The sequence below is a fragment of the Bufo bufo genome, chromosome 3 (assembly GCF_905171765.1).
Source record: "Bufo bufo chromosome 3, aBufBuf1.1, whole genome shotgun sequence".
Lineage (NCBI taxonomy): Eukaryota > Metazoa > Chordata > Amphibia > Anura > Bufonidae > Bufo > Bufo bufo.
In genome coordinates this window covers 373,059,335-373,081,761 of record NC_053391.1, presented here as the reverse complement: position 1 = coordinate 373,081,761, position 22,427 = coordinate 373,059,335, and the positions used below count along the sequence as shown (strand labels likewise).

The 22,427-nt window shown below is 45.4% G+C and overlaps 1 protein-coding gene across 3 annotated transcripts in view; it reads right to left on the bottom strand.

Moving 5' to 3' along the window:
• Positions 1 to 22,427, bottom strand: part of CLTC (clathrin heavy chain) — a 92,261-nt gene that overhangs the window by 15,321 nt on the left and 54,513 nt on the right. For all 3 annotated transcript variants that reach the window (XM_040424662.1, XM_040424663.1, XM_040424664.1), the window contains 18 exons: positions 21,852 to 21,965; positions 19,827 to 20,000; positions 19,383 to 19,580; positions 18,718 to 18,918; positions 18,377 to 18,529; positions 18,132 to 18,254; positions 17,115 to 17,252; positions 16,859 to 17,023; positions 14,671 to 14,851; positions 13,360 to 13,523; positions 10,421 to 10,546; positions 9,370 to 9,512; positions 9,015 to 9,249; positions 8,528 to 8,650; positions 7,735 to 7,880; positions 7,213 to 7,396; positions 6,938 to 7,130; positions 4,946 to 5,103 (listed from right to left, as the gene is read on the bottom strand). In XM_040424662.1, the coding sequence (XP_040280596.1) occupies positions 4,946 to 5,103; positions 6,938 to 7,130; positions 7,213 to 7,396; positions 7,735 to 7,880; positions 8,528 to 8,650; positions 9,015 to 9,249; positions 9,370 to 9,512; positions 10,421 to 10,546; positions 13,360 to 13,523; positions 14,671 to 14,851; positions 16,859 to 17,023; positions 17,115 to 17,252; positions 18,132 to 18,254; positions 18,377 to 18,529; positions 18,718 to 18,918; positions 19,383 to 19,580; positions 19,827 to 20,000; positions 21,852 to 21,965 (2,919 nt within the window). The remainder of the gene's footprint in view (positions 1 to 4,945; positions 5,104 to 6,937; positions 7,131 to 7,212; positions 7,397 to 7,734; positions 7,881 to 8,527; positions 8,651 to 9,014; positions 9,250 to 9,369; positions 9,513 to 10,420; positions 10,547 to 13,359; positions 13,524 to 14,670; positions 14,852 to 16,858; positions 17,024 to 17,114; positions 17,253 to 18,131; positions 18,255 to 18,376; positions 18,530 to 18,717; positions 18,919 to 19,382; positions 19,581 to 19,826; positions 20,001 to 21,851; positions 21,966 to 22,427) is intronic.

Below are 22,427 nucleotides of genomic sequence, written 5' to 3'. Positions count from 1 at the left end.
TGTACACGAACTGGATGACCCTTCAACAGATGAGTCCAGTGTCGTAGAGACAAAAGGGCCGCTCTCAGCTCCAGGACATTGATCGAGAGTTTGGACTCCAATGGAGACCAAATGCCCTGGACGGATCGGGGAGGAAACACGCCTCCCCAGCCCAAGAGACTGGCATCGGTTGTAACCACCAACCAGTTGAGTGGCAGAAAAGACCTGCCCAGAAGAGGGGACTGTAACCACCAGCGGAGAGATGACCTCACCGGAGGCGATAGATGGAAGGGATGATCCAGAGACTGCGGCGATTTGTCCCAGGAGGAGAGGATCGCCCGTTGGAGAGGGCGGGAGTGAAACTGCGCAAACGGGATCGCCTCGAAGCAGGCAACCATCTGCCCCAAGACCCGCATGCAGAAGCGGAAGGACGGTCGACGGTGGAGAAGGAGACCCCGAACCGCCCCACGGAGGATCAGACGTTTTTCCGAGGGAAGACGTACTTCCGCCGCTCCCGTGTCTAAAAGCATTCCCAGGAAGACCAGTTGTCTGGAGGGGGGAAGGGAGGACTTGGGGAAGTTGATGACCCAACCGAACCTCGTCAGAGTCTCTAGAGTGAGATCCACGCTGGCAACCGCTTGAGAAAGGGACGGAGCCTTGATGAGGATATCGTCCAAGTACGGTAGCAGAAAAACACCCCTGGAACGGAGTAAGGCCAAAACCGGGGCCAGGACCTTGGTGAACACCCGGGGGGCTGTTGCCAGCCCAAAGGGAAGGGCGACAAACTGGAAGTGGAGGTCCCCCACGGCGAACCGGAGGAAGCGATGGTGACACCGGGCTACCGGAACATGGAGGTAGGCATCCTGTATATCGATGGAAGACATGAAATCTCCCTGCTCCAGGGAAGCCACCGCGGAACGGAGGGACTCCATCCGAAACCGTCGAAGGAGGAGAAAACGGTTGAGCTTTTTGAGGTCCAAAATGGGCCGCATGGAACCTCCCTTCTTGGGAACTACAAAGAGGTTCGAGTAGAACCCTTGGAACCTTTCCTCTAGAGGAACGGGGGTAATCACCCCCCTGTCCAGTAAGGCTTGAACGGCCGCGGAGAACGCAACCGCGCGTTTCGGGTCCCGTGGCAGGCGGGAGCGAAAGAACCGATCTGGAGGGAAGGATGCAAATTCGATTTTGTATCCGGAGCACACAATTTCGAGGGCCCAGGCGTCGGAGACGTGAGCCAACCAGACGTCCCTGAAAAGGAGGAGCCGGCCCCCCACCCGGGTGGGTGGGGGCGCGCCTTCAGGCAGAGGATTGCTTTGCTGCGGGTGTGCGGGCAGCCTGCGGCTTGCGCCAGGAGGGCTGCGCCCGAAAAAAACGGCTTCCTATGCTTATCCTGGGGAGGAGCCGAAGCGGCAGCTGTGGTGGGAGCCCCAGAGGCCCTGCGGGAGGACCGAAAACGAGACGCACCAGGGCGTCCGCGGGGGGCGCCCCTGGCTTGGGGTTGAGGAAGATGGGTGCTTTTACCACCCGTGGCCTCCGAAATAAGTTCGTCTAGGCGGACCCCGAAAAGGCGGGAACCCGCAAACGGTAGCCCCGCCAAGGAACGTTTGGAGGCAGCGTCCGCTTTCCAAACCTTCAGCCAGAGCTCCCTCCTGACGGAAACTGCCAGGGCGGAGGAGCGTGCAATAAGGGCTCCCGCATCAAGGGAGACCTCACAAACAAAATTCCCGGCCCGAACAATAAGCTGGGCCAAGGAACGCAGGTCCTGGATAGGGACGTCCGAGTCCAACTCCTGTTCCAGCTGCGCACCCCAAGCAGAGATTGCTTTCCCTGCCCAAGCAGAGGCAAAAACCGGTCTGAGAGCCGAACCGGAGGCAGCAAAAATGCCCTTAGAAAGGGTCTCCATGCGACGGTCCTCCGCTGACTGAAGAGAGGACCCGTCGGGAACAGGGATGGCCGTGTTCTTCGACAGCCGGGCCACAGGGGGGTCCACCTTGGGTGGGGAAGACCATGTGGCCACGACATCTGCTGGAAAAGGATAGCAAATGTCCAGCTTCTTGGGGTTGACAAAACGGGCGTCCGGTCGAGCCCAAGCCTTAGACACCACAGAGGAGAAATCAGAGTGGATTGGGAAGACTTTTGAGACCTGCCTGGGTCTGATAAATGAGACGCTAGCTGCGTCCGAGCTAGGGGGATCATCCTGCACCTTAAAGGTGTCACGAATATCAGAGATGAGATGACCCATCGCTGAGGCTAGCTTGGACGGCAGGGCCGAGTCCATTTCCAAATCTGAAACCGCCAATTCACCTTCAGAGAGCGAATCCTTTGGGGAGGAGAGGCTCGTCTGGGTGCGCACGCGTGGCGGGGAGAGGGAGGCATCCGAGGAGGAGGCTCGCTCTACTCTAATACGCTTCTGAGAGTGCCTAGCTCGGGAGGGGTCACTAAAGGAGAGTGAACCCGCTGCAGCGGCAGAAGCGGTGGACCCGGAGGGCGCGACAGTAAGAGTGGCGTCCTGCGGGGTAGGCGGCCTGTCTATTAGGCGGCCCACGACATGAGTGAGGCTTTCCACGGCCTGGGACAGGGATCTAGCCCAGTCAGGCGGGTCAGAGGCAGCAGGGAGCGACACAGCGGGCGACTGAGGCTGCGGTGGAGCCCGACATGCAGTACAGTGCGGATCAGACTGCCCCCGGGGAAAGGGTTCCCTACAAGCAGTACAGGCATGGTACCAAGGCTTGGCGGCTGCAGAAGGGTCTGACATGGTGGAACAAAGATGTTGCACTTAAGTGGGAGACCCCAAGGAAAGAAACGGGGATAACACCCAAGCGACAGTACTGTGGCACGGAGGGGGTTAAAAGTCCTACCAGACCCGGATGATGCAAGCGGCAGCGGTAAGGGGGAACAGACTGAGGAGGCTGTGGAGGAGAGGCAGCAGCACCGGCTTCGGATCGCACTGCAGAGAGGATTCCACGCAGCACTGTGCGATGAACCCGGAAGTAGCGGAGCGCATGTAGGAAGCTCCGCCCCCTCCCTGCCGCTCTGAAGCAGAGCCGCGCGCGCGCGGCAAAATGAACTTAACCCCCAAGGATAATGAAGTGCCGGCCTGAAATGGCGCCGTTCACGCCAAGAAAGCGGCCCCCTCCGCGCCTGGATGTGGCAGAAGGCAGCGTCCCTGCCAAGGACTTGCCCAGATAAACTCCCCTGCCCGGTAACGGTCCGATATCGGGGGGGGGAGGGGTGGGCGCACGATGTAGCAGTGGCCATGTAGTAACAGTGGCCATGGGAGCCCAGGAGGCCTGTAGCAGCGGTGGGAGGGAGGAAGGGGAGGCTGGAGCAGCCTGTCTCACCATACGCTGTCTTCACCCTCAATCCATCCAGCGGGGTCGCCCCTTCAGCTCCTGGCACCGCAGTGGCAGCAAGCCGGGGGAGGGACTTGGCGTGCGGGCGACCCTGAGCTGGCGGGACGCAGGGGAGCGAGGCTGCCCTGGTCCACCTTGTCTTCTGTGGGGGAGGCGGCAGTGCGGAATTACCGGCACTGGCGCAACTCAACCCCGGGAGAAACAGAGGGGTCTAATGCGCCTCTGTTGTCCCTGTAAGTAGAAAAAAACCGAATTAAAAACAACAAATAACGTAAAAATAAAAAATCATAGGAAAACAACCCTGCATAAGCAGGGGGTGTCTTGCCTCCTTGGACACTAAGCAAAAACTGGCAGTCTCTTCTCCAGGCTGAAGGGTATAGCTGATGGAGGAGGGGCTTACAGCTTTCACTTAGTGTCACGCCTCCTAGGGAGCAGAGCTATACCCATGGTTTCCTGTGTCCCCCAAGGAATATGGGCGAGAAACGTCGCTGTCACTATGCTGCTGATTTAAATAAAAGACTGGATTTTTTTCACAAACGGAAGAGTGCTGCGGATTTCTACATGTTTTTGGTACATGTCAGGACCCCCAGCCAGGCTCTCCACCCACGAGCACCACCTTTCCTATTAATGGTAGATACTCCGTCCAATTGTTGGAAACTGTAGTGCTGCTTATCCTCTATTATTCTCTTGACCATACTTTACACAGAAAGCACATTAAATGGCAACTGTGTAGTTCTTACCCCAGCAGTGGTGCTGCGAGTGAATTCAGCGCTTGCTGCTAGGTTCCCCCAAATATGACATGCTGGGGGTCCAAGCAACAAAACGGCTTGTGTTCAGCTTATTATAGAGGGATCCTTGTAACAAAGAAGGATTATCTAAAGTAGGAAACCCAGGATTAAAGAATACTAACATTAGGGCTCATTCAGATGAGTGATATTCTAATTTGTATGCTGTTCAAGTCATCATTTTTCAAGGACCCTCAAGTCTTTGTCAAGAAAACTGCAACATGCACAATTGTGGTCCGGTTTTCATGTAAGGCTACTTTCACACTGGCGTTTCTGGGGCCGCTTGCGAGATCCGTTTCAGGGCTCTCACAAGCGGCCCAAAAAGGATCCGTTCAGCCCCAATGCATTCTGAATGGATAAGGATCCATTCAGAATGCATCAATTTGGCTGCGTTTGGTCTCAGTTACGTTTTTTAGACAGTCACTAAAATGCAGCTTGCAGTGTCGGAGCCAAACGTATCCGTCCTGACTTACAATGTAAGTCAATGGGGACGGATCAGTTTTTCACCGACACAATATGGTGCAATTGAAATCGGATCCGTCCCCCATTGACTTTCAATGCAAGTCAAGACGTTATGAACGGATACAAGCGTTTGCATTATTGGTGCGGATCCGTCTGTGCAGATACAAGACGGATCCGCACCAAACGCCAGAGTGAAAGTAGCATTAGACTCATACTGATGCCATCCAGAAGGAAAAATGGACAACAGAATAGTCTGAAACATTACAGATCCCACACGGAAGGATATTTTTTGCAGATTCAACACAAATGACTTGTAACGCTCAGAATACTAGCAATGTAATATGATTTGATAACCGAAAAACTTACTTGCTGAATATGAGCATTGTTAGGTCCATTAATAAACTCCTCAAGTTCTGTGAGGCGGTTGGTTTTAGCAAGAGCAAAGATGAGTTCTGTTTCTACATAGGACTCCCTTGCCTTCTTACGGGCCATCTGTAAGTATTTGACAAGTTCTTCCCAATTCCCTAAAAAGACATCACATGAAAAAAGTTAGTCATCTGATGGGGTTTTCCTTTCTGGTTTTACAAAAAAATAATATATATGGGGCCAAAGCAACCAATCAGATTCCACCTTTCATTTTTCACAGCTCCTTTGGAAAAATAAAAGGTGGAAGTGATTGGTTGCTATGGGCAACTAAGCCAGTTCTACTTTACACCAGTTTGATAAAAATTACCTCAATAGCAATTTTACCTGTACAACTACCACTCGACAGCACAGAAATGTAATTTGCTTGCTCAACGATGTGGGTTCATTAAAAAGGGTTTTCCAGGACTTGATGACCCATCCTTAAGAAAGGACATCAACAGCAGATCAGCAGTAGTCCGACTCCCAGTACCCTAGCTGATCAGCTGTTTTTAGGAGCTATTTTCATTTGAATGTGAGCAGTGCAGCAGTAACCAGGCATGTTCACTATGTGTATGAGCATTGGCCACTACAGTGTATGCACCGGTGTGATTTCAGTAGGTCCTGAAACAGCTGATCAGTGGGGATGCTGGGTGTCTGACCTGACAGATTTAATATTGATGACCGATGCTAAGTAAAAGCCATTAAAGGGCTTGTTTATACCGATGACTTATCCTCAAAATAGGTAATCAGTATTTGAATGGAGGGGTCAGACTCCCGGAACCCCTCTCGATAAGTTGTTTGAAAAGACCGCAGCCGTTTCCTTGGCCAATGAGGTCATATTCATCAGTCACATGGTCTATGTGCAGCTCAGTCCCATTCAAGCACAGCTGCTAACCAACGGACGGTGCTGTACTTGGTAAGCTGCGAGGAGGCCACTGTGCTCACTAAAGAGCCATGGCCTCCCCAAACAGCTGAGCGGCATACTGAGGATAGGTCTTCATTATAAAACACTTGGAAAACCCCTCTAATAGTAAAGATCCTGAACCCCCAGGCCCAGTAACTTGTCCTGCTTTCCCAATTTTAGTAAATAATTGCTTTCCCAATGAAATAATTCTGGAGCAACTTCTTGCCTTGTACTGTTCCTCGGTCATTTCTTTTAGAAATGTATGAATAAATGTATGACAAATGGGTGTTACTGCTTGGGCAATGCCCCCCCCCCCCCCCCCACAGTGTGGCACTGCTCAATCACAGCTGACCGTATGAAACTGTGGAGGGACACCCCACTTTGGCAACAAGAAAAGTAACACCCAGGTGTCAATTTATACATACATTTCTCGGAGGAATAACAGACATACCAGGAACGGTGACAGGTCCTCGTTAAAGGGGACCTGTCACCGGGATTTTTTGTGTATAGAGCTGAGGACATGGGTTGCTAGATGGCCACTAGCACATCCGCAATATCCAGTCCCCATAGCTCTGTGTGCTTTTATTGTGTAAAAAAAAAAAAAGATTTGATACATATGCAAATTAACCTGAGAGGAGTCCTGTATGTGAGATGAGTCAGGGACAGGACTCATCTCAGGTTAATTTGCATATGTATCAAATCGGTTTTCTGACACAATAAAAGCACACAGAGCTATGGGGACTAGGTTTTTCGGATGTGCTAGTGGCCATCTAGCAACCCATGTCCTCAGCTCTATACACAAAATCCCGGTGACAGGTTCCCTTTAAATAAGAAATTAGTTGTATCACCTTCTCTACACACCAAATGCAGGACAGATCCCAGAAGCTGTGTCTGCGTATATATTTAAAACTGCTACCTAATTTGATTAATCTGGTATAAACTCTCGTGTTCTGATATAATGGTCTGTTTTAATATCCACTCATGCATTACATTAGGCCGGTTTCACATGTCACTCTGCTGTACTAAACAGCGTGTACAAACAAACATACCACTAGCATTGGCAGCCTGGACAACTTCCATGTAAGAAGAAGGATCATCTGCTTTAATGTAGGAGTCAATTGCTTCTTTGACCATTCCTTTCTGCAGCTGAGCCTTTGCCAGTTGGCTCCAAACGGCTGGCTCATTGCAGCGCTCAGCAAATTCATAAGCACGGTCCAGATTTCCAATGTGTTCAATCAAAACCTAAAACAGATGAAAAAGTCATTAAAATCTTGACACAGGGGAGACAAGTGATAAGAAGATAAATTAAAAACTGCTGCCTTGCCTGTATGGCTGAAGTGTTCACATCAAATTTCCTGAAAATGGCAAAGGCTTCCTCGTACAGCTCATTACTGATGGCGATATTTGCAATATCAGGAGCGTCATAGTTATCCAGACGATTAATATATTCCATAACCCTGGTGCGGTCAGCTTTAATAGCAGTCAGGATCAGCAAGTTCTGGAGATTTCTGAGAAGGAAAATGAATGAACTTCAGTAAATATATGATTGCCAAAATGTTTCCCAGACAATGCAGCAGAACGAACAAAAAAGAACCAAACTACTGGTCGGTCCCATGGCATAGAAACTGAGGTGACCTCTCCACCATCACAACCAGGTTGTCTGATAACAATAGCAGGACTGCAGGAATGGAGGTGACTTCCAAAGAATTTTGTTGGACTGGTTCTCTGGACCGTCAGAGTGGTAAAATGAAGACTTTTGAATGTTTTGCACTGGGAATTTTACATTATTTTAATACTTTTTCATTTAAGTGATTAGTGTTTTGTAACATTTTATATCCAAACCTACCTGTGCTCACTGAAGACTGAATTATCTAAAACAATCTTCTCCAATAGCTCAATGAGTTCATTGGGAAGGTCTGCGGTCATGAAAGCTTTTACAGTAACAGACACTTCTTCTGGGTCTTGGGTTTCTGACAATGCTGTTTGTACGACCTGGAAAGAATGAATATTGCTTTATTTGGAAGAGAACGCCCTTCACAGTGCAAAATGACTCTGGTTTCAGCATCTCTCACATTAAGGGCTTTCACACAAGCGAGTTTTTCATCCTAATGAGATGCGTGTAGCAAACGCATAGCATCCAGACCGAATCCGGACCCATTTATTTCAATGGGTGTGTGTACATGAGCGGTTTTCAAGCATATTTGTGTTAAGGAAGAAACATTTGCAGCATGTTCTATAATGTGCATTTTTCATACACCTCTGGCTCTATAGAGGTGAGTGGGGCTTGTTCGCAAAACCGAAGGCATCCGGATGTAATGTGTTTTTCACTAATAATTACTAGTAGATGTTGAATGTTATTCTTTAGTTTTTTTAAATGCATGTAAAAAAAAAAAAAAAAAAAGCATGAAATCTGGATGGCAAATGTCTTTCACTGATGGTTGGTAAGAGATGTAGATGATTGTTCTTCAGTTTTTTTCTTTCACGCATGCAATCCAGATGGAAGAAAAACGGAAACACTGAACACAATCTCAGAAAGCACTGATTCAACTTCTGTGCAAAACAATCAGTTTTTTTCCTGAACAGATCCTGACAATCTGTATCGCTTGTGTGAAAGAAGCATAAGTAGTTGTGGAATGTACCTGATCAATAAGAGGCCTTCTGTATGGATTGCTTTCTAACAACACACTGGCCCACAATTCAGGGTCTTTACGGCGTACCAGATATCTTGACAGGCTTTTAAAGAGTGAGTTTTCATTGCAAACCTTAAAAGAAACACAAAAACAAAATGTATACTTTCATTAGTTTTTTTTCATATTACGTAGTGCACAAAAGTTATCCGAGCATCAACGTTCTCAATCTTCATCTGGGAAAGAAAATAAATTATATAAAATGTACCCCACAACTGCCATATCGCCGCCCAATGGGGAGTGTTGGCTCGAGTCCTCGCCCAATGGGGAGTGTTGGCTCGAGTCCTCGCCCAATGGGGAGTGTTGGCTCGAGTCCTCGCCCAATGGGGAGTGTTGGCTCGAGTCCTCGCCCAATGGGGAGTGTCCCCACCCAAAAACTTTTACACATTTCAGTAAGGTCAACCAAAATTTTCACAAGGCATATAGAAGCAGCACATACATTGATAAGCTCCAAGTCACACTGTCCTCTCTCATATGCAACACAAGCCAGATGGGGATCTCTCTTTTCACAATACTTTCCAACAACTCTGCTGTCATAATAGGGGTTTTCACGAAGGAAGCGCTCTGGGTTGTTGTTACTGTCAATGTAAATCTTTGCCAGAGCATTGTGGGTTGCTGGCTCCTCACAGCCTTCGTGGATCCTAGACTCCAACCATGGCAGCAGCAACTTTAACCTAATAGGAAAAATAAAATACCCAAGCTAATTTAGATGATATAGTGTATTTGGGTAAGTCATCCAACAAAAGCTCTCTGTAAGAGGACAATCATACACGAAGGGAATGTGCGGCACCTACCGGTTTCTTTTTTCAACTTCAGCAACAAGTTCATCAGTGGAGAATTGTCCCCTCACTACAAGGATGAGGCTCTTGATTACATCCTCAGAGCAATCTACGTCAAGCAGGCCACCAATAACCACAGGCAATCGGCTAGGGTTAACCTTGAGAGATAAAAAATATAGTAAGTCTTAATCCCAAAAGTGAACAGTGCAGCGCATAAAAATTGAAAACAAAAACCAACAGCCTGCATGTCTAGTTTCTCCTGTCCCCTGGCGATCAGCTGGTCTTTAAAGCCAAACCAAGTCTGGCCAGATATACCCCCTGAATGTAGCATTACAAGCCAGCCATTCAAATGAATCGCCATCAATGTAATACATCGCCTCTCCAGTCTACAGAATGGCTCTCAAGCAGAGAACCCCCTGCTATTAAGTCCATATGCCCTTAAAGCAGGAGGAGAGAGGCTGTCTTCATGAGGCTACGCCTTTAAAGAAGGAAGAAGACTATTCCATTACAAAATAGAGGAGATAGGAAGGAAATTTCACAAATCCTACTAAAGCAGCTAACTGCTTTAGCTAAAGTATTTAATTATTACTACCTTATACTAGAGATTTCTCTCTAACTGACCCTAAAGTTGGCCATACATTGCGGCCGATCAGTCGTCCATGGGATCGTTCGTACGAATGATCCCACCAGATAAACTGCACGACCTGACTGTCAGTCTTCAATATAACACAGACTCCCTTGGTGCTTGAGTACAAAGGAAAGTGACTGGCTTAATTCAGCCAATCATGCAATCAATATGAAGTTTCAGCCGATGAACGGACTAATTTTTCCAGCACGGTGGACATTTTCGTCAGCGATCGCTTGTTCGCCCTAGTTTTTCAAACGACAGTCGGAAGGAATTGCCGAAATCTGCCATTCCAGCTGACTTTAATCTTATGTGTATGGCCACCTTAAAAAGGCAGCCTACAATTTGATGATATATGCTGGGGCTTGTTAACAAGACAATTACTGCAATTATTTCATTAAGGATAAAAAATAATACATTTCACAGGCTCAGATGACTTACCTTCTGGACATAAATCTCAATATACTTCTGCAAATTGTTTCTGTACAGATACAGGACAAGATCATGGACAAAGTCAAAGCGGTCACATACAATTATGAGTGGCAGCTGGTCTGTAAGTTTAGCTTCCTGCAACGATGCATAAAACGGGAAACATGTAAAACCATACAATTCAGCAATCACTAACTACCCAAGCATCAGTATATCAAATGTTAAAAGGTAGGTAAACAATCAAATAACAATGATCTGTCCAATATAAAGGTTTCTGACGCGGATGCATGCCATTGTCATTAATATCGGCTATAACTGTACTGCGGACAGACTTATATTGGTTGCAGAGCTATATCACTAAGTTTCCGCAATAGTCGCACAGCACTCTATAATAAAATTAATTTCCATCCAACAAAACAAAGGAAACCTTAAAATGTCCCTTTTTCCACATGACAATCCTACGTACACAATTACACCAAAAAAGGAGACCCGTATGAGATTTACCTTGTACAAGTCCTGCTCATTCCACAGACAAAAGGAAAAGCACAAAAAATAATAACTTCCATCAGGAAAAGCTTAAAATGCATTAACATGGGTCTACATGGGGTACTAAGTCTAAAACTTGTCATGGCAATTCAAGCATTCAGTAAATGAAAGAAAGGTAACTAAGTGTAGAATGTAATTGTAACAGGCAATGGAAAAAAGCTCCAGAACCTGCAATCCGGCATCTATACCTTCACCTCTGCAGGCCAAAGCAACATGGCCAGTTGGCTGCAAAGTTTATGCATCAGCCTCAAATTTAGTCACCATTCACACGACTGTATTGGTCTGCATCTGATCCGTATTTTTTGCAGATACGATGCAGACCAATTCATTTCTGGAAAAAACAAACAAACAAAAAAAAAAACGGACAGCACACCGTAAGATGTCCGCATCCATATGTCCATTCCACAGAAAGAACATGTCCTATTCTTGTCCGTTTTGCCGACTAGCATAGGCATTGTTACAATGGGTTTGCACAAAAATAAAAACGGATGCAACATGGACGTCATCTGTACTTTTTGCAGATCCGCATTGTCGCAAATTGCTAAATATATACGGTCATGTGAATGCACCCTTAAATCCTCTCTGACATGTCACAAGACATGTGAGAAGTTATTGTGGGGCTCCGTAAATGCTTTCTATTTCCAAGTCTTGGTGATTTAAAGTGTATCTTTAATTCTATAGAGAAACGATTATAGTGCAGGAGCGTGCACAATGACTGCTTTTCTAAACATATTGCATATCAGAGTCTGCTTCTAATTAGCAGCACAAACCAGCCAAGGTCCATGCTTGGGCTGCTCAGATCCCTTATGTATTAGGGGGGACACAGTCCTAGTCTCCGAAGCTCCTGTATTCACTAAGGCAGCCAGCATTGTAAATTCACATTACAACCTACAGCCGTGGCTCCCATACTGAATACAGAAGCCTAGGAGGCCAAGAAGAACAGTGTCTCCCTACTTCCTAGATATAAGTGAATGTGTGTGCTGTAAATGTTTCCCCAATTTTGGCTACTTTCACACTTGTGGCAGTGTGATCCGGATCCGTCTCACAAATGCATTGCAAGAACGAATCCATCTCTCCGCTTGACATGCGGACAGACGGATCCGTCTTGTATTTTTTTTTCACATTTGTACTGGTCTGCGCATGTGCAGGCCGGATCCGGGATTCCGGCATTTTGAATGCCGGACCCGGCACTAATACATTCCTATGGGGAAAAATGCAAGTCTTCCGTTTTTTTCACGGAGATAAAACCGTAGCATGCTGCGGTTTTATCTTTTCCCTGATCAGTCAAAAAGACTGAACTGAAGACATCCTGATGCAAACTGAACGGATTACTCTCCATTCAGAATGCATGGGGATAAAACTGATCAGTTCTTTATAGAGCCCCTAGGACGGAACTCTATGCCGGAAAAGAAAAACGCTAGTGTGAAAGTACCCTTACTATATTATATATTTAGCAACTACAAAAGTCCTTTAAAGCCATTACAGGTCTTTGTAAGAAGATCATGGTTTTCCACTATAAATGGCCACCATAGTTTCCCCAGTTAATAAACTGTCCTGCCTTCTCTGTAGACAGTATAGCTGCGTCTGGGCAGGGGGCTCTCGAATTCTGCAGTTGCACATTTCAAGGAAAGTGAAACTGAACTTATAAGGCTACTTTCACACCTGCGTTCGGGTGTCTGCTCGTGAGCTCCGTTTGAAGGGGGTCACAAGCGGCCCCGAACGCATCCGTCCAGCCCTAATGCATTCTCAGTGGACGCGGATCCGCTGAGAATGCATCAGTCTGCCAGCGTTCAGCCTCCGCTCAGTGAGCGGACACCTGAACGCTGCTTGCAGCGTTCGGGTGTCCGCCTGGCCGTGCGGAGGCAAGCGGATCCGTCCAGACTTACAATGTAAGTCAATGGGGGCGGATCGGTTTGAAGATGACACCATATGGCTCAATCTTCAAACTGATCCGTCCCCCATTGACTTTCAATGTAAAGTCTGGACGGATCCGTTCAGGCTACTTTCACACTTAGAATTCTTTTCAAACTATAATGCAGACGGATCCGTTATGAACGGATACAAACGTCTGCATTATAGGAGCTCAGACATCAGACGGACCCGCTCTGAACGCTAGTGTGAAAGTAGCCTAAATCGTATCTGGACCAACCAGAAACTAGGTGGTCCAAAAAAGGGTACGAAAAGGGAGAAAAAAAAAAAAAAAAAAACCTTGCTACATTTACATGGCAATTTTTTAAAGGAGACCTAACCTCAGCAATATTTTGAAAGGAGGTGTGTGTTCGAATAATATTTTAGGTTGGTACAAAGCGTAAACTAAGTAATTATTATTTAATTATAGCAACGATAAAAGGACATTTCACACAGAACATCGAGTGGCATTACTTGATCTATTCAGTCAGAATTACCTTGAGGAAGTTTTTCACACGCTCTGGGTCATAACAGTTACTCTCTCTGCAAATTCTCTCAACTTCTTTTATCTGACCAGTTTTGCAAGCTGCCTGAATGTACTTGAAGTGAACGTCAGGATCTTGGCTGAAGTTAACAATAGAGCCCAGGAAATAAAATAGCCCTATAGAAACAAGGTTAAAAACACACTTCATCTCAGATAAAATAAATTATTCAATAAAAAAAGGTTTCTTTGGGTTTGTACCAATAAAATTAACCGAAATGAGCACAACATGTGCCCCATTCAGCCCTGCACAGTCAGTCCTGGAGAACAGGCCTATGGGGAAACAAAAGCTCACCTTCTCCCTGGCTGTGACGCTCTCCGCTGTGATTGGATCGCGGAACAGCCAGGGAGAAGGAGACACCCATTGAGAAACCCTGGCGTCTCCTCCTCCCTGTACTGATGCACACGATTAACATACTGAGCGGGAAAACTGCAGGGGGGCACAGCGGGGCGTACGAGCGATATTTGAAGAAAAAAAAAGAAGAAAAAAAAACACAACAGGCAAGGTGGCAGCATCAGCGGGAGGTACCCCTAAAGGAAAGGTATTTAATTAAACTAAATGGCAAACCACAGAAATACCACCAAAGCCAAAAGTTTGCAAGCTACCTGTGCGTTCCCCACTTCCCCAAACCATTCCAAATAGACTACGCTTTAAAGTGGTCCGGAAACATCTGCAGGCTGGTTGTTATCAGGAGATGCTAAGCAGAATTATATATAGTTTTATTGTAAAATAAAGCATTTTATTCATACAAGTCTCTGATGTCTCTAATCTTAGGAGTCCAATGGGCGGTCCTACTCAGTGACTGACAGCCTTTCACCTATGACTGTGCATACAGAGATAGCAGTCAAGCACTAAGGCTGCCTACTGGACTTCTAAGCCCAGAAAGACCACTGATGTAAATGAATAAAATATAGCAATCTGCTCAGCTCCTCCTGCTCTATAACATCAGGGCCTGAAGCTTGGACTGCATTTCCATGGTGACAATAAGATGTTATGACAAAGTGGAGGTAGCACATTTTCAATAGATCGATATGTCTACAGGAAATCTTACACTACAAATGTACGCTTTTTAACTATCCAGCCAAGATAATTGCGCTACTAAAAACAGTGCATAAAAGAAAACCTTATGTATGTCATGATCAATAAGTTAAACGTTCTCAAGAACCACAAACACAAAGTGAACCCCCCCCCCCCTTTATACATAGAACATTTCAATTTTTAATTTGATGCCTGCTCTAAATGTATTTTTCTTTACTCCCAACATACCTTCAAAACTCTTGAACGATTCAAAAAGTTCAATCAGAGACTGGGTAGAAAGCTGCTCATGGTACTTGGAGGCCACCTGTACACATATCTGCAGGTTTTGCCGGATGTTTGCAGAAAGCATTGCACGCAAGCACTCAAGAGAGTCTTCAACGGACAGAGAGCCAAAGTAATTAACAAGCCACTGCAAAAGGAAACCGGGAGAAAATGTGTTACAGACATTCTTAGTTTATTCTACCAAAAAAGGAATACAACACATACACTGACAAGTCGGACATAACCGCAGCAGGGACACCTTCTCTGTGCAACATAAAGGGGCCTCAAACACTACATAGTCTGGGAAGGATTGGAAGGGGGAGGAGTGGACGGACTTAAGGCAGCACACTTTAGGGCTCTTTCACACTTGCGTTGTCCGGAACCGTCGTGCACTCCATTTGCCGGAGGTGCCCGCCGGATCCGGAAAAACGCAAGTGAACTGAAAGCATTTGAAGACGGATCCGTCTTCAAAATGCGTTCAGTGTTACTATGGCAGCCAGGACGCTATTAAAGTCCTGGTTGCCATAGTAGTAGTGGGGAGCGGGGGAGCAGCATACTTACAGTCCGTGCGGCTCCCGGGGCGCTCCAGAATGACGTCAGAGCGCCCCATGCGCATGGATGACGTGATCCATGTGATCACGTCACCCATGCGCGTGGGGCGCCCTGACGGTAAGTATACTGCTCCCCCGCTCCCCACTACTACTATGGCAACAAGGACTTTAGCGTCCTTGCAGCCATGGTAACCATTCAGAAAAAGCTAAACGTCGGATCCGGCAATGCGCCGAAACGACGTTTAGCTTAAGACCGGATCCGGATTAATGCCTTTCAATGGGCATTAATTCCGGATACGGCCTTGCGGCAAGTGTTCAGGATTTTTGGCCGGAGCAAAAAGCGCAGCATGCTGCGGTATTTTCTTCGGCCAAAAAACGTTCCGGTCCGGAACTGAAGACATCCTGAACGGATTTCTCTCCATTCAGAATGCATTAGGATAAAACTGATCAGGATTCTTCCGGCATAGAGCCCCGACGACGGAACTCTATGCCGGAAGAAAAGAACGAAAGTGTGAAAGAGCCCTTAGAGGAGATTTATCAAAACTTGTGCAAAGGAAAACTGGATTAGTTGCCCATGGCAGCCAATCATGTTCCACCTTTCATTTTCCAAAGGAGCTCTGAAAAATCAAAGGTGGAATGTGATAGGTTGTCATGGGCAACTATACTGGTTTTACTTTGCACCAGTTTTGATAAATCTTCCTCTCAGTTCTGGAGACACTGGAGTAAAGAAGGGCATTGAAAAAGAAAACCCATACCAACATAGAATTGGAAAGCCCTGTGCATTATATTACGAGCTGTACGTGTGCTAGGTACAGCACAAGCATGCATCTAGCAAAAGGCATTATTAAACCATTGGCGTCGATGGCTAATGGTTGAATGTGACTAATTAATGCGTACTTGCAAGTGCGCTCATCTGCCTGCTAGCGTTGCACTCCCAAAATGTCTGCAAAGTACGTCCATCAGCGGTCTTCATTCAATTACACTGGGGGTAGGAAGGTAAACTAGCGCATGCGCAATTCGTCCCCAGCGCCACCAAGCAGGGGCATAACATGAATTAGTCATTAAACCATCGGACATTGGCATCAATTGTTTAAAGCGCACCTGTCAGCAGATCTGTACCTATGAAACTGGCTGACCTGTTCCATGTGCGCTTGGCAGCTGAAGACATCTGTGTTGGACCCATGTTCATATGTGTCCGCATTGCTGAGAAAAATTTTGTTTGGCCCTGTCAAAGTGCAGAGGACACAGTAGTTGCAGAGAGAGCTGAGCTTCTAGAGGCTCATTTGCATATATTAAAACATCATTTTTCTCAGCAATGCGGGCACATATGAACATGGGACCAACACAGACGCCTTCAGCTGCCAAGAGCACATACAACAGGTCAGCCAGTGTCATAGGTACAAATCTGCTGACAGATGCCCTTTAATAATGCCTATTACTAGCTGCATGTGCTGTTCCTAGCACATGTACAGCTAGTAATAGATATTGGCCAACCCCTTTATTAACTGTGCTAAATAAACTACAAAAGCCTGGAAAACCTTATTAATATTCAGAATTCCAATTTGCACAGTCTTCGCTCCTACAAAAGAGGGTGAACATCTTACCTCTGGATTGAGAAGATGAGTGTGGACAACTGCACGCTTGATGTCATACAGATCTGTGAAGTGTTCTAGAGCTCTTTGCAGTAGACCCGCTTTTTCACAAAGCTGGGCGATGTGGGCACGATCATAGTGTGTGAACATCTGGTTGCCCAAGATAGCATCTGCAACCTACATGGAGACACAGAGATTAGCACTAAACGACATGACAGATGTCAGCTTACAATTGAGCCCATATTTTAGAACTGTTAGGGCAGACTACCTGTGGAGCATGCATTAGGTTCATCTCAAGCAAGCGTGTTTGCAAGGGACCCTCGCTGGGGCGGTTGTTCTTTAGAGCATCCAGCAGAAAAGCTGTACACTGCTGGATTAGATTGTATTCCATAAAAACATCCACAATCTGTGAAAAGAAAAACACATTCTGTTAATACCACACAGTGCACAGAAAATCTAAAAGTTATTCGTTATTTTCTAATTTTATTACATAAAAAAACAAAACTCAAAAACTTAGGCTACATGCACACGAACGTTCTTTGTTTGTTTCCGTGTCCGGAAACAGGCACATTCATTTTAATGGGTCCGCAAAAAATGTCGACAGCACACCATGTGGTGTCCGCAACAGTATGTCTGTTCCGTAGCCCCGCAAAAAAAATAGAACGTCCTATTCTTGTCCGTTTTAGGCATTGTTACAATGGATCCGCAAAAAATAAAATTAAAATAAATGGATGGCATTCAGATGTCATCCGTTTTTTTTTTTGTTTTTTTTTTTGCAAATCCGCAATTTACGGACCGCAAAACACATACGGTTGTGTGCATGGAGCCTTATTGGTACTATTTTGTAGTCCAACCTAACAGGGTTTTCCAGGAGTAATACTGATGACCTATCACCAGGATAGATGGGCTGACCAGTGAGCCTTTTCACAGCTCACCATGCACAGTGCCGTACATTGTATAATGGCTGTGCTTGGTACTGCAGCCCAGGTCCATTCATTTGAATGGGGTTGAGCTGCATATAGGCCATGCAACCAGTAAATGTGAGGTCACTGGCTTAGGAAAAGGCCACAGTGCTCACTGGCCTATTCAAACAGCCAATCGGCGAGGGTTCCAGAAGTCAGATCCCCACCGTTCAGATGAATGACCTATCTGGAAGACAGGTCATCAGTATTGTTCTAATGGAAAATCCCTTTAAGGCAATAGGCCGTAAAATTGTAAAACAAAAAATCTATTTTTTACCCAGAATTATTTGTCAGATGCCTTCAGCATTGTCAATTTCCTTTACCTGTGTGATATCAGCAAGTGGCTCCTCGTCCTGCACCAACATTTGAGCAAATTGCTGGCCTTGATCTGGGTTAATTCTCATGACATTTCTCAGCAGGAAAATCCAGTCTGGGGTGTATCCAACCTGCAGCATACAAACAGTGCAAATTCACGCAATATAAAATGACTCATTTGATAAAATAAAATGATAAAATGAATGATGCAAATATATATAAAAAAAATATATAAATACAGCAACCATCATACCTTTTTAGCATATAGGACAATTTTCTGAACCTGCCCAGTTTCTGCGAAACACTGAATAACCTTGTTAGGAACATTAGCCCTCAGGTAAACACTCAAAGCCAATGTTGGGTCCACAGACTTCACAAGATCTCCCAGCTCCTCTGAGCACTCAAGCTGAAAAAAAATACATATATATAAAAAACTAATTTATAACACTGAACCACATACTTTAACAAGAAGTATTTCTTACAGATAAGTATTGTATAGACAGTATATAATATATAAAGTGGAATAAAAAGCTCCACTACTACCATTTCAGCATATCAAACAATGGCTAAGATATCACATGCTTTGAGACAAACCTTATCTTCCTTTAACCACTTCTCAAGGAGCTGCTTGCGACCCTGCTGTAGGACAGGTCTACATAATTCCAGAGACTCGTATTTATTCAGCTGACCCTGGTCCAAGAGAATGCCGAAATACTGTAGCAGTGGTGAGGTCTGACCAGGCTGTGCAGGAACGCTTTGAAAGCGTCTTATTGTCTCTGGAGTCCGAAGAATACCCTAGAGTAAAAACAGATAAACTGTCAAACACAGAAAAACTAAAATGACTGTAGATTGCAAGTTTAAAAACCAATCCCACTTGTCCTAGGCTACCAAAAGGTCCAAACAAAGGGCACTTTTTCCTGCATGAACTTTACATTCAGTCTACTCTGCTGCTGTCCATTTTTAAGCCATTCAATGCCATAAACAACACCCATTACTAAAACAAAGGGCAAAACGCTAAACTTTTCACTCAATCGACATTTAGACATTCACTGAATTTTGGCGAAAAGTAACTTGCATTAAAGGGCCTTTACATTTATGGAATATCTACATTTATGGAATATCTTTCAAGGGCTCTTTGGCGCCCTGTTGGCGGCACTTGGTCAGCCTACTGACTAATAAATAGCCCTTCTGAAGGAAGAAGAGTGATGTAATCCATGGGATCATGGCCTACAAAGATTTAATACCGAATAGCTGCTAACCTTTGGTGCATTTGCAGCCACCTTTGCTGCCTCTGAATAGTTTCCCTGGGCAAAGAGAGTATTAAATTTACGAGCAAACAGTTCCTCTGCTCCGGCAAGATTGTTGCGGACAGCCATGCGCAGGGCTAGATCGGGGTTCTGCAGGACATTTGTGATGTATGGGATAATATTTTCTTCTTCTACACAGACAGACAGAACCTGAGAGCAAAAAAGACAAAAAAAATAAAAATAAATGTATTAGCCAACTTGTGCCATTATTAAGTGACAATTCATCTACGGATGTGTGGTCTAATAACACACCTACAGCGTATGAGGCAATAGCCAAGTGATGGAGGATACCTGAAATCGGCTTTATTTATTTTATTCCCCAAGGAAAATGGCCCCGTGCCTTACACCAAACCACACAGGAACAAGGACAGACAATCTGCAAGTATCCAAATTTACCTGGCCCTTCCTGTTGACTCCAATAATTCCAGCAGTGGCTTCATGTGGTGCGGTGACAAATATGGTCTCTCCGCTAATCCTGTTCATATAAATGCAGGTGCCGGTTTCAAGATCATAGAGGTGAATGTAGCCATACTTGGTAATTAAGAAGACAACATCATGTTTTTCACTAATCTATAGAGAGAATAAAAGTAGTAGTATTAGACGTTGGTGACAGGAGTACTGCAATTACAACCATGTTACAGTAAAGATTTCATACAATGGACTATTAAGGAGGACCTGTGTCTGCTGTGTCTTTTTAGTGAATAAGTGTATCCCCCGTGAATTGACAATTCTGGAGGATCTATTCTTATAAGGGTTCATGCAAACTGCTGTAGTCTGTACTGTGGTCTGCAAATTGCGGATCCGCAAAACACAAATACTGGCCGCGTGCATTCTGCATCTCGTGGAATGGAATGTCCTGGCCTCTATAGAACAGTCCTATCCTTATCCGTAAAACAGACAAGAATAGGACATCTTCTATTTTTTTACAGGGCCGCAGAATGGACATACAGATGTGGACAGCCCGCATCTGTTGCAGCCCCACTGAAGTGAATGGATCCGCATCTGATCGGCAAAAAATGCGGATCAGATGCAGATAAAAATATATAAATGTTTGTGTGCATAAGCCCTTACTGGATGTTGTGCTAATCCACTATTATTCCTAATAGAAGTTTAGGAATTAATCGCCAACTGGTTGTTAGCAGTTGGGGTGTGTCCTTGCATAGTCTGACACTGGTCAATCAGGGCTACCAGAAGCAGACTGTGCAGTGACAATCCTTTGACAAGAGGATGGCAACACCCACAAGGTAATGTATTCATCATTTTATAGTACAAATAATAGAGGAATGGCACAAGGCAGAGGTATAAGAAAAAAAATGCTCCTGAATAGTTATTACATGAGTAATGCAGGTAGAGTAGTTACTAAAACAGATAAGCCGGGAATGGCAACAGGTCCATTTACAGACTTAGCACAACATGCTGTACATACACATCTATGGATTTTGCTAACTAGTAGAGTTACTAGTGCATAATTAGTCACTGCTCGTAGACATAGGGGTAAATTTATCATAGGCCGACGACGTATTCCTGTCTATGATAACCAGGAGTGCTGCCGAGTGCTCCGCCTAATTTATGACGAGGCGTATAATTTATGCACAGCATTCAGCAGTCCATGCATCTGAAATGAAATCTATGCCAGCGTCTGGAGTAAAATATGATAAATGTGGGGGGCTACTGGCCCTGCCCCCTCCCTAGAATACTTTAATGATAAATCTGCCACAAATTTTTCATGATCGCAGAGTGCACCACATTTAAATGTGCCCGTTTTCCATCCACAGACTACATTTAGGTGCACCTGTGAGGCCTGGGCCATATCAGCCAGTCTTGAGTGGGACTCGCAGACTCCTCCCTCCTCCCATTGCTAGCATGGTTACATGATGGAGGTAACTGGTGAGTTGTCTGTGAGTCGGACCTCACACTCCTGTAATTCGCCCACTGGCTCCTGGTATTGCCCAAATGGCACAGGTAGGTGATTGTTAGGACCCGAGCTACTAGAGAAACCTTGGCGCGGTGCTCGGGCTCAGACATGTCCTCCATAGTAGGATATGTTGGCTAATCTCTAAATTTTAACATCAGTTTGAGTGCTTAGGTAGACCGCAGAGTGCACCTGTCTTTGTTGTTATTAGATTGTTATATTGGTTCTCACATCCACATAATTGCTATCTTGTGTAGGATGTCTATTGTGGTACTTGTGGTTCGCTGCAGGCATCCTCCACTGTATGCATTTTTGCTGGGGATTGCCATTAGCAACGGGCCACAAGTGCAGGATTTGCTCCCCTGTATATATATGCACAACTGCATGTGGGTTTCAGCACTTCCTTTCTGTTTAACACCACACTATTCTTGTTAGTTTGCATGACAATATGACTAAGAATTGTCTACAGCTAACAGCACATTTAACTACAGACTGCTCTAATATTATACCTGCATGGCCACAGGAAAGTCATTCTGGGCTTCTGGGGGGAAGAAAACATCCACTGCCTTCTTTGGGAAAGGCTGGTTACCAGTGGGGGGTGTTCCAACTTCTATGATATGCAACTGCAAAACAAAAGAAACGGATAAAGACAGAGTAAAGACACTGGGGTCCTCCTAACTGGAACATGTTTGTTCTCTTTAATGCTTTAAAATCTCTCAATAAAAACAATCTGATTTAAAAAAAAAAAAGATTAGGTTGGGGTTGTGGCGCTGAGAGTTCTTCAAACACCTGATCAGCGGGGGCTGCCAGGAGTCTGACCCCCACCAATCAGACATTGATGATCTATCCTGAGGATGTCCAAATCCTGGACAATCTCTTTAAAAGGGGTTAGCCAATTTCTAAAAAAATATTTGCCAAGAGCTGATATTTATAGGGATAGTTGTAATGACCACTGATATGATGTCAGGCAAAACACCTTACATCTTTTTTTCATAAAAAATAATGTATCCCCGCGAATCAGTAAAAGAACTGTGCTTTACTGTACACTGATGAAATACTGTTCATACGTTCCTTTGAGCTTCCAG